This window comes from Podarcis erhardii, assembly GCF_964252035.2.
Source record: "Podarcis erhardii genome assembly, chromosome: 13".
NCBI lineage: Eukaryota > Metazoa > Chordata > Lepidosauria > Squamata > Lacertidae > Podarcis > Podarcis erhardii.
Window position 1 is genome coordinate 20,666,701 of NC_138502.1, and position 12,875 is coordinate 20,679,575.

General features: G+C 43.3%; 1 protein-coding gene across 1 annotated transcript; it reads left to right on the top strand.

Moving 5' to 3' along the window:
• Positions 1-3,657: 3,657 nt before the first annotated feature.
• LOC309327717 (serine protease 27-like) lies at positions 3,658-12,404 on the top strand. The gene is made up of 6 exons (XM_081837148.1): positions 3,658-3,721; positions 7,550-7,576; positions 7,666-7,828; positions 8,364-8,635; positions 9,322-9,494; positions 11,896-12,404. The coding sequence occupies exons 1-6, from the start codon at positions 3,673-3,675 to the stop codon at positions 12,133-12,135; spliced, it is 924 nt and encodes a 307-aa protein (XP_081693274.1). The 5' UTR covers positions 3,658-3,672; the 3' UTR covers positions 12,136-12,404.
• Positions 12,405-12,875: the final 471 nt, after the last annotated feature.

A 12,875-nucleotide genomic window follows, 5' to 3' on the forward strand; every position in this document is an offset into this window, starting at 1 on the left:
TCTACAGTTAGATTATCAAAAGATTTCACATATTGATTTAACTTAACCAGGGGAAATGAAACTCGTTGTGCAAGTGAGTTAACCCCGACATCTAGTGGCTGATGTAATGATTGCATATGTTGCAACATGAAAAAAGGCTTTAAAAATAAACAAAAATAAAACAAAGAAGAAAAATAAGCAACAAAAGAGATAAAAAGTACAATGAAAGAAGTAATGAAATTATTACCAAATCAGGCATCATTTTGGCAATTTACAATTTCCAAAAGCACTTTTGCTCAGAGCCTTGCACCAGCTAATGCAGAGAGCCAACCTATAAATAAAAGAAATAAAAAGAAATCTAGTGTCTGACAATTGATAACACATATTTTTCTTTCATTGTACAGTTTTTGATGCCTGCTAACCAGACATATAATTTAACGTGCAATATTATTATGTACATTTGTTTTAAAATATATTCGTTTCCAGTGCTTTTTCTTTGGGGGAAAAGGTCTCGGTACTCACAATGAAGTTGTTACAGTGCCACACTTTTAACATTTGGAGGGGAAGCACTGATCGTTTTATATTTTGATAATTTTATTATGTTTACTATTAAAAGTCTGTTTCAATGCACATTTTATACCACAATATGTACATTGTTTTGAGATTTTTTAAAAATTAAGCAGTAAATAAATTTTGCTATATAAGAATAAACATATTTTCTGGGATAGAGCACTTTGTGTGCCATCCCAGTAAAGCTGTGTCTAGAACAGGGTCCCAAGTACAAAAGTGTGCAGCGTGGAATCTCTCTTATCTCACTGGTTCCACAAATTCATCTATGATGAGCCAGAGGCATCTGACGATGTTAGCTATTAGTCATGGATAATAGCATAATCTGAAAACAGAGAGTCATAAAACAGAGGTGGGGGACCTCAGGCCTAAGTGCCAAATGCAGCCCTCCTTATGACATCACTTCTCTCCCAGCCAATGCCTCACACCAGCCCTGCTTTGCACCTTCTTTGAGTGTTTTTGCCTGGTTGAAATGAGTCCTTGAACTTTCATAATGCCTCTTGCCTCCCTCAGTGGAGGACAGAGAAGGGTGTGTGTGTAGAAACTAGTCTACTGCGCCAAGATAAAAATTACTTCCACTCTTGCCCTGCCTTTCATTTGTATGTGGCCCCTGGCAGGGCGCCCAGAAGGAAATGCCATCCTCAGGCTGAGAAATGTGCTCCACTCCTGCATTAAAGGTTTGCTTGAGCTTGGAGAAAAGTAAGATTAACAAAAGAGGAACCTCCACATGCATTTCTCCAATGAAAATAAGGAAGCCCTGTAATAATAATAATAATATAATAAAAAATAAAAAATAAAAAAATAAAAAATGTTGCTATTTTAGCCCCAGCAGCTCCAACATATATAAAAACACAATATAACATTAAACATTTAAAAACTTCCCTATACAGGACTCTCTTCAGATGTGTTCTGAAGGTTGTATACCATATTTTTCGCTCTATAAGACGCACCAGACCACAAGACACACCTAGTTTTTGGAGGAGTAAAACAAGAAAAAAAATATTCTGAATCTCTGAAGCCAGAACAGCAAGAGGAATCGCTATGCAGTGAAAGCAGCAATCCCTCTTGCTGTTCTGGCTTCTGGGATAGCTGTGCAGCCTGCATTCGCTCCATAACACACACACACATTTCCCCTTACTTTTTAGGAGGGAAAAAGTGAGTCTTATAGAGCAAAAGATACGGTAGTTACTTATATCCTTGGCTCGGGGGGGTGTGTGCATAACTCCTTACCCTCCAACATTTCTCTGATGAAAATAGGGACATCCTAAGGAAAAGCAGAACATCCTGGGATCAAATCAGAACCTGGGGTAGCTTCTGCAAATCCAGGACTGTCCCTGGAAATTAGGGACACTTGGAGGGTTTGCCCTCTAGCTTAGCCCTCCAAAGACTTGGGCAAGTGTATCCAGATGTGTTCCCCAAAAGATGTGTCCCCACTCTGCACAGACTAGTTGCAGGCTAGCAGGCCATGTAGAAGAAATAATAGTATATTGCATTCACAGTTGGTTTCAAAGTCAGAGAGAGAGGTTAGGTCTGCTAAGCTGCAAGAGGGAAAGAAAGTTTGGCCAATTCATGCCGAGATAATAAGAATCAGCATACGATTCGGTTAATTTGTTTATTGCTCCTCTTAACAGTAAAAGATTGTTGTCCTCTGTAGGCAGTAATAAATAACTGCTGAATTTGGATACATCTGCTGTGTCATGTTGTTTCCCACTGAGAACATTGTGAAATTGTCTGATGCTGGGAAACCATCTGAGGCAAAACTAGACTTTCATATCCTCATCACACACTTCTCCATTTTGCTGCTGTGGGAAAACAACAACAACATTGGGCCATGTTGCAGAATTTTATGTGTGTATCTTCTGCTTCTAGGTTCAGAACAGAAGCATGTGATCCTACTGACTGTCTATGGGTGAAGAAAGGAGAGGCTATTGTCCACCTACTTTTCCAAGCCTACACTGAACTTTGCTGAAGGCACATTTCTGTCCATGGTCCTCCATGCTTCACAGTGGCTTCTCTTCTATAAGCTTGATCAGCAAGCTGAAGGCTGTTTTGCGTGTTCAGACCCAGAGACCTCCCTCCTAAATAAGGACACATTTGACTCAAACTTTAGTTTTGGTTTTTGGCAGAATTTAGGCCATTGCATAGTGATTGCATAGGCTCTGGTTCGACTAGCTCCCTACACCCTTACAGGTAGTGCTGACCCAGAGCTCTATCATAGGTCAGCCAAGGGTGAACACCTGAGGCAAGTGAAAGGCCTGGGAACAGACTCTGTTCACTCCCCAGATGTTCCCCTGGACTCAGGCACGGGCACAACCCCCTCTTGGGGGGTTGACCAAACCAAGTTGAGTCCCTGGATTCCTTTAACAGAATACCCTTCACATAGGGATGGTGAGACCATTCTCCCATCCCTATCACATGAACCAGTGCCTATCCGCAACCTTACAAGTTGTGACAAATTGCTACATGGCAGGCGAAACCCAAATGGCAACAGCCAATCAGCCAAGTGGGGAAAATTCCTGCCGTGCCCCTGTCCCAATGACAGATGACACACGACGGCATAGCAAGGTCAATCGCAAAATGCCCTAAAATTAGGGATAGGTGGGTGGGTGTTCCGATGCATGAGCTGAAAGAGGAAGCTATGGGACATGTGCATAGGTCTATCTAGGTCCCTCGATCCGTTTAGACAGCACCCATTGGCCAGATTAAACCCAGCAATGAGGGACCTACCAATCGGGTGTTGTGGTTATCCAATAGACCCTCAGGCAGCAAAATGGCTTGGGTCACTTACATACTTATGGCCAAACATCCATACTTTCTCCCCCTGCCCTAAACAAGACAGCTAATCCCTGCTCTCTCTCCTGCCCTGTGCTGAGGGTCCTGTGCTGCCCTGTGCTGCGGGATTCAGAAGTCCTACCTGTTGGCGAGGTTTATATCAAAGAAATAATCCCCAGTCAATAGCAACAGACAACTTCCTAGGGCTGTTGTGATGAGTCAACATTACATTACAAAGTCCACTGAGGAGGCTAGGTTACAGTTCTATCTATATTCTTCTATATTTCCTCTACATGCTGAGCATTGCCTCTATTGAGAGTCACTCAGTCAAGTCAGGACGTCCTTAAGCGGAAGATGTGTTCTCTTAGGATACAGGAGCTCATAATCTTCTCCATTCTGATTGGTAAGAAAATATTTCTGTCTCAGCACACCTGTTTTCAGAATGTGAAGCTGGGGGATGTGCAGGGATCCACAGAGCCACCTCTTCTTCTCTGCTTTCACTTTCCAGGCTCTCCCAAGGCAGATCTGAATTATTATTATTATTATTATTATTATTAGGGGGGAGAGTATGTTGAAGGTTTAGGTTGAGAAATTCCACTACATTTGGTGATCTTACTGAATTATGTGGAAAGACCAGTGGGGTTAATAATAATAAATTCTGGGCAGCTTTCAACAGAACATTAAAAACAGAATAAAACTTCAAACATTAAAAACTTCCCTAAACAGGGCTGCCTTCAGATGTCTTCTGAAAGTTGGATAATTGTTTATTACCTTGACATCTGACAGGAGGGTGTTACACAGGACGAACGCCACTACTGAGAAGGCCCTCTGCCTGGTTCCCTGGAACCTCACTTTTCACAGTGAGGGAACAGTCAGAAGGCCCTCAGAGCTGGACCTCAGTGTCCAGGCTGAACGATGGGGGTAGAGATGCTCATTCAGGTATACAGGACCAAAGCCAAATCATAAAGAACTAGCATCTTATATGCTGGCAGCAGCAAATACTCTTTGCAAGGACAGGGAGGCTGCCAATTACCGGTATATATCATCAGTTAAAGAATGGCTTGATTTGCTTTAGTGGCCATATTCAACACATTTTCTTTAGCATAACTTTAGGATTAAATGGGGTAACTTTACCAAATTCAGCAATAAAAATGGGTTACTATCAAACACATGCTATGTGTGTACGATATTTTAATAGTAATAAAGAAAAAAGCTGGGCTAACTGCCCTAATTTTTATTACACAGAGAGATAAGTTATCATTGTGTTATCAAACAGGTTAGATAATGTAGAATTACCTTCATATTTTCATCCACAAGCTTTGACTGAACATTTTGTTAAATCATATATAAATTGTATTTCATACGTACAATTCTGTTGTCTTAATAAAGAAAGTAAATGAGAAGTTTCCTGGATTGGCAGAGACATGGAAGGTGTGTTGTAATGTGATCTGAAGGTTTGTCTATTTCATTTGCTGCTGTCCTAGGGACTTTCCCATTTCACTTGATGTACTGTTAATTTCCTTGTTAAAAACAAAAAATTCTATTCCTCCAAAGAGGTCAGAATGGCATGTATGATTTTCCCCATTCTGTGAGATAGGTTAGGCTGACACCAACCAGGGGTGCCAACTTGGAAAAAATATTGAGGGGCACAGACTCTGACAGAAAGGAGCCAGACGCTGCAGCAGTTACACAGCAACTGCCCGGTCCTTCTATTGCAAGCACTCCTCCTTCTCTGACACGGACGCCACAAAGAGCCTTGCACATTGCTGAGCAACGGGCCAGACAAGCCCAAGGGGGAGGAGTCCCTTCTTCTCACCTTAGTTTACATCTGCTTGTGAGGAGTCTGGAGGAAGAGGGCTAGAGAGCAAAGGTGGGCCATTGTGTCTCGAGTCCAGTTCTGGGCACCACAGTTCAAGAAGGACATTGACAAACTGGAACGTGTCCAGAGGAGGGCAACCAAAATGGTCAAAGGCCTGGAAACGATGCCTTATGAGGAACGGCTAAGGGAGCTGGGCATGTTTAGCCTGGAGAAGAGGAGGTTAAGGGGTGATATGATAGCCATGTTCAAATATATAAAAGGATGTCACATAGAGGAGGGAGAAAGGTTGTTTTCTGCTGCTCCAGAGAAGCGGACACGGAACAATGGTTCCAAACTATAAGAAAGAAGATTCCACCTAAACATTAGGAAGAACTTCCTGACAGTAAGAGCTGTTTGACAGTGGAATTTGCTGCCAAGGAGTGTGGTGGAGTCTCCATCTTTGGAGGTCTTTAAGCAGAGGCTTGACAACCATATGTCAGGAGTGCTCTGATGGTGTTTCCTGCTTGGCAGGGGGTTGGACTCGATGGCCTTTGTGGTCTCTTCCAACTCTATGATTCTATGAGTCTTCATTCTTTTTTTCTTTTTTTGGTTAGATAATTTATTCATTTTCAATAACTTCCAATTAATGACAAATCAAATCAGTCCAAATTACAATAATAACAATACACCAATTATATTTTCCAATTATAAAAAATTTCTTGGGACTTCCCATGTTCCAGATGTCTGAAGATAACCATCATTCATGTCTCTGCATTTTCGGTATTTTTCAAATTCAAAACTAATATTATCCATCCTTCTTCTCAGTCTTATCAGCCGTTGTTTCTGTGGCTCACATCTTGTAGCAAAGTTTCCATGTAGTTAACCCGCAAGAGGCATTTTTTAAATCATCTTATTCTCAGGTTAAGAACAGTTTCAGGTTAAGAACAGACCTCCAGAACGAATTAAGTTCTTAACCTGAGGTACCACTGTATATTTTAGAACAAAATACACCCCAAGTCCAAAGGAGCTCTTTTCCATAAGAATTCATTTCTTTTGTAGCTGCGCAATAATAATCACCATTTTGTTTCCATCTTCAGCCCGAGTTGCCATATCTGATCTTGTTTTGCCAACTTCTCAGAGTTTTCCATTGAGGGCTGTGGATCATGCATTCAATTATAATTTTCGTCTCTTGTGTTTTGTTTAAGTAATTAAATTCTTTCTGGCTGAGCTTCGCTAAATCATGATGTAACATAGCAAATACGAAAAGATAGTGGTTGCTCACCTCCTTAATCCATGTTTCAAGATGAGAGTCCGTTTAAAGTCCAAAATTCAACATCCAGCGACTGTATAATTTTGCATGTCCCCCCCCCTTTTCCTCCTCCATCTGGAACATGCCTGCCCCCCCAATCTTATAATTATGAATAAAAGGTGTCTGTTGTGTGTATGAGTGGCTCTGGAGAGTGCTAGCCGTGCTGTTCTCTTAGACCCAGCGTCCCTGCCGCTTACACCTTGATGCAAGCTGACAGATCACGGACGATCTGCGGGTCTGTGAGACACTTCTCCCCCACCCTGGGAAGTCTGCCGGGGCTAATTACACCCATATCAACCCTGAATTACTAGCACGGCTAGGGTCCGCTCGTGTGGGAGGCAGCCATTTCCCATAGCAAGAGACCAGAAGTTTGAGTCTTCATTCTGACCTGAAGATGGACCCGCCTGCCTGACAGCCCTGACACTTACACATCATCAGAAAGAGGAAATGTGTTGTCAAAAAGAGGATAACTGAGGATATAGATTTGCCCAAATGTTGCATATGCTAATTTATGTAAATTAATGCAAATGTATAAATAATTACTGCAAGAAGAAATACAATACATCAAACCATAGTGGGGGCAGCTGTGGCTAGGTGGCCTGTGTCTGCTGCCCAGGTGCTAAGCCTTGCTGGCCTATTCCACGGCCCTTGCTCTCCCTTCTCATTATTCTTTATCTTTAAACTTGACTATGATCAGATAATGTCCTTCATATAGAGGATACTTTCTGACAGCCAAGAGGATAGCTCAGTCGGTAGAGTGTGAGACTCTTAATCTCAGGTCAGGGTCATGGGTTTGAGCCCCACGTTGGGCAAAATATTCCTAGATTGAGGGGTTGCACCAAATTATCCTTGTGGTCCCTCCAAACTCTACAACTCTATAATTCAAATAGAGAGCCATTCTTTGTAAAGGGGGACACATAGCCTTCTCTATGTAAAGGAGGACCTGAGACCATAGAGGGATGCGGTAACTCAGACTAGACAATACTGAGCTGAATGTTCCAGTAATCCTATTCAATATAAAACAGCTCCTTTGCATACAGCCACTCTCTCATTACAACCATTTGTGGCCAAAAATGATGGAAAGTTGTGGCTTCTAATATTTTTTTCCTCCCTTGTCTTTGCAGGTATTAGAGAAGCTGAGCCATCACCAGGTGAGTAACAACTTCTTTGATGGGGTTTGTCTTTTTGGGGGGGATCTCCTTTCCAATATGCTCACCAGCCCATCTTGCTCTCTCCACAGCCTGTGGCCAACTGGTCCCCTCTGCCCGCATTGTAGGTGGTGAGGAGGCTGAGGTGGGTGCATGGCCATGGCAGGCCAGCTTGCAGTTATTCGACTCACACCAATGTGGGGGAACCCTCATCGCCTCACGCTGGGTACTCACAGCTGCACATTGCTTTAGCAGGTGAGAAGAGAGCCCCCAGACTTCTCTATCTTCTTAGGGAAACCTGGAGACCTTGTTTCCATCTTTTTTTATTTTTTTACCTGTAAAATGATACTCCCCTTTCAGACAATCCAGGCATTCTGGTAGCCATCTTCTCTCATTTCCTCACCAAGGTGGTTGTCATTTGCTATATATCAGGGTTGGGAAACCTCAGGTCTGAGGGGCCAAATGCAACCCTCCTTTCCTCTTTATCAGACCCCTCAGGAGTCTCCCAGGCCATGCCCTCTCCCCTTCATTAAGCCCCCTTGCTAATCCTGCTTTGACTCATCCTCATTCTGGTTGGAATGTACCATTGAAGGTGTCTTCCCCTTTTCCTTTCTCACAGGACTCTGGAAGTATTTTTACTCATCTGCTCTCATTTCTTCTCCCCTTCTTCTTTCACACTTTTGTACCCTATTGCCACCCCCAAATTGACAGTTTCCTTGAAACCAGAGCTCTGAATACACTACTGCACTTTCTCCTCTTGTGTTTTATTAGCCAGCATCTTTGTCTATAGTATTACAGATCCCTCCTTGTTTGTCGTCATATTGGGAGCCCACAATCTCTCATACCCTGGACCTGAAGCTGTGTCAGTTCTTGTGAAGCAAATCATCATCCACACTGACTTCTTGGGATACAGGGATGGCAATGATATTGCGCTTATGGAACTGGAAGGCCCCGTCAACTTCACCCACCGCATCCAGCCTGCCTGCATCCCAGGACCTTCCATCTCCTTCCTTCCAAGGTTGGGGTGTTGGGTCGCAGGCTGGGGAAACATCCAATCGGGAGGTGAGGAAGTCAGGGCTGGCTACACATTTGATGGGGCTCTGGGAGGGCTCCTCTGCTGTGCCTCTCTCTCCCATGTTGCTGGAAAATCTTTGCCTGGAAATAACTGGTGAGCAGCAAAAGTACCACCACCACTTTTATTTTCCACGATGCTCTGAAATTTTGGGATATTAAAATGGCAGCTAGACCCAGTCACCTGATGCTGCTCAAGGCACTGGACCAGGAAAAACCTTTCCAAAGGAAACCCAGGACACCAATCAGCAATGGGCTCTTCGAGGGTGCTAGGATCCAAGCTACTCAAGGCTGCCACCTGCCGGCATCAGATTTGTTAGCAGTACACCAGAGTTCCTATTTACCTAGGATAGTTCCTGCTTTCTTTTACCTGTCCCTGGCAAATCACTATGCTTGATGTTTGCCTCTGGGGGGCTGGCCATTTGGGTGGGTGGGTGCTTTTAATAAAGAAAGAAATCTTAGGGAGAACGTGTATTCCATCCTCTGTGTTAGTAAAATGGTGGCTAAAATGGAAACACTCAAGGTCACTTTGTCAACTCATTAGTTAGAGTTTAGTAGCCAGAAAGTCCTGTTTCAAAAAGTGCAGAGCAGGTTTCAGGAATGAGTCTTTGCTCAAAGTACACCTTGGACAAAATTGCATTATCTCCCACCTCTCTCTCTTTCTCTCTCTCTCCCAGTCCCATTACCTGAGCCAGAGCTCCTACAGGAAGTGCTGCTTCCGCTGATGGATACAGCTACCTGTGAGGCCCTTTACAGTGACTATAAAGATGAAAAAACTCCAAGTACTAGTGTAATTAAGGATGACATGATGTGTGCAGGATATGTGGAAGGGAAAAGGGATGCCTGCCAGGTACAGTGTATTCATTTATGACATTTTTATCCTACCTTTCCTCCAATTAGCTCAACCTTCTGCCCTCCTGAAACACATTTCATCCTTACAACAGCTTAGACTGAGAGAGGCACTTGCTCACCTTTCATGGCTGAAGAGAAATTTAATTGGATGCTTACTTCTTCCTGGGTGGGTGCCTGTTGCAGCCTCTCACGCTCAGTCACCGTTGGGGGCATTTCCCACTGAGTTCCCACTGACTGCTGCATCTCAAATTGGCCAATCAACGGCCTCTTTTGGGGGTGTACCTTGCAGGCTGAGAGAACATTGGCTGCACACATGCCCTCACAACCAGTGAGGCATAAAAGCCGGGCGTGGTGGCCCTGTCTAAGCACTTCCTGAAGCTAGTGTGACACTAGTGCAATGACTATCAGTGGCACAGTTAGGTAATTTTGAAACTGGACTTAATTGTCTTGTGCCTCTCTTCTTTAGATGGCAATGATATTGCTTCACATCCTCTGATATTACTTTCTCTGAATACCAGTTACTGGGAAACATAGATGGGGCATATGGTTGGCCTCTGTGAGAACAGAGTGCTGGACTAGATGGGTGTTCGGCCTGATCCAGCCATGTTCTTAGGAAGATCCTGTTGGATCACACCAAAGATGAACCTAGTCTAGCAATCTTGTTCCCACCATGGCTAGCCTGAGTACAACAGCACTCTCACCACTTTTGATGAGCAGCAAGTGGTATTCAGGGACATATCACCTCCTCTGGAGGTAGGATGTAGTCATCGTGTCTAGCAGCTTTTGATAGTTATTCTCTGAAAACTTGTCTAAAATCAATGTCTGTGCCCATCAGAATGGGTGCTATATATTTCATCAGATAATTGCAAATGGGTGATTGGCAACAGGTTTTAATTTAAATGGTAAACATCAATCCAGATTAAATGGGAATGAAAATAGAGGCTGGAATTTTCATAACAACATCATGTGGATGCTGAGAAAAATTTGCATACATGAGGCACACCAATACAGCACCCTCGTTGAAGCACCCTACATCTTGCAGAGAACTCCATAATGTGTGCATTGTTTAAAAAAACAAACAAAACGAAAAAACAATAACACCCTTCTGGCCCTCCAGTTGTTGATGGACTACAATTTATGTCATCCTTGACCCATAGCAATGATGGCGGGGGCTGATGGGAGCTGGCATCCACCATCATGTGGAAGGCCACTAGTTCCTAATTACTGTATTAGTCCTTCCTGGGCTGGCCTTCCTTGCCAGACTTCTGCTAGAGATATCCACATAGCTTTTGGGTCCTGGAGGCAAATATCTGAGACACTATTGGAGCAAGGATCTTCATATTCTCTTGTCCCTTCTTTGTTATCCTAATGCACCAGAACAGTTTAGCATGGAAGAGTAAAAAGTATGCCCATAATGGTTGACCTAACCAATGGTTGACCTCTGAAGAAGTGTGCATGCACACGAAAGCTCATACCAAGAACTGACTTAGTTGGTCTTTAAGGTGCTACTGGAAGGAATTTGTTTTGTTTTGACAATGGTTGACCTCACCACTGATGAGTTGACACATCTATAGTTTGCAGCTTTCAGTCCTATTTTGTATAGTAATCAAGCTACTGAAAGAAGAGCTGGGCTAGTAGTGCTCTTAAAGTAAAAGGGAAATAAATTACATCAGAAACAGCCAGCATGGTGCCCTCTATATATTATCGTACCACCACCATTGTCCAACAACATCTGGAGGGCATTACAGTGTTTATCACCCATGTATTACACTTTGTAGCTGGGCACAGCTGGCTGTGTCTAACAGCACCTTCTCAAAATCATTTTTTTTAATGACCAGCAACATAGAAACAAAATAGGAAACACATAAAAAACCCAAATGCATATAATAGAGTAGAATGGGGATGGGGTGGGGGAATAAGGTAGGGGAAAAAATAGCATAGAGTAAAATAAGCAACTTAAAAACTTAGAATCCTGTCACAAACTCCAAAGAGGAAAATTACAAAATGTCTAGAATCAGTTCCTGGTAGGTTTTGCTTGCTGCAGCACAGTGCTTGGCCACACAGAGAGTGAGAGATGCATGTTGATCCAAAAGGAGCTAAAGGATGTAAAATGCATCTGATCATCCTGGCAGATTTGATAAGAAAGGTTCAATAGACACTGTGCACCATTCACAATAAAAGGAGCCATACAGGAGGACATGAGTCACTAATCTGATCTCTCTGGAGTCATGGGGGCACTTCTGCTTGTGGGAGGGGGTGCTTGTGTTTTTTTCATCTCCAAGGTTTCTGCAGAGAGGACATTTAGCACTTCCTGCATAAGATGCAAGTGGTGGCAGTGGTGGGATTGGGGTTATGTATTCCTGGTGGATAACCATTTATTCCTTTATTTTTCCTTACAGGGGGACTCAGGAGGACCACTGATTTGCCCGTGGGGTGGGGCTTGGCTTGTGGCTGGTGTGGTGAGCTGGGGGGATATTTGTGGTGCCCCTAAGCGTCCTGGTATCTATACCCGGGTCAGTGCCCACAGCAGTTGGATCTTGAGACATGCCCCAGAAGTGACTGCCAATTTCATCAATGGTGCCTCAAGCAGGGGTTGTGCCCAGTTTCTGGTACTAATAGTGCTACACTGCCTTCATTAACTACCAACAGTATGCAGGGTGCAGGTCAGGATTGCTATGGCTTCTTTGCTGTGTCCAATATCTGGCAAAGGTGACTGGGGAAGCATTTTTGGATATATGAAATACCTGGAGTTCTGGGAAACATCATAAAACAATGGTACCTCATCTGTGTTACAGGAGAGAGCTATCCTATAGACTTTCTGTCAGCTTTACATTGTATTAAACCTAACCTTAATTTATTTTAATGACTTGCCACCAAGCAAGTGGCAGGTGTCTCTAACTTTGGTCCATGTGACTGTTACAGTTCTTCCTGTAGTCAAGTTCAATTTGAATAGTTCCCACATCCAAGCTTGATGAGAAGTCTTGCTTGTAAATGCAAAGGCTTTCTGTAAACTGTCAATCATCTGAGTAGCTGTGTCACAATTGTTGGTGTGAGCCAGTTAGGAGTGTGAAAGACTATCCATAATAAAAGACACTGCTATATCATTTAGATGTCCCCATAGGCTTATTGATGTTGCAACATCTGTAGGCTTCTCATGTTTGATCCAAGAAATGACCCCTCTTATTCTCAGAGTGACTTCCAATCTTCTCATCCATTGGGTAAAGTTACTCGCTGTGAGTCTAAGCCATGGGTAGGCAAACTAAGGCCTGGGGGCCAGATCCGGCCCAATCACCTTCTAAATCCGGCCCGTGGACGGTCGGGGAATCAGCATGTTTTTACATGAGTAGAATGTGCCCTTTTATTTAAAATGCATCTCTGG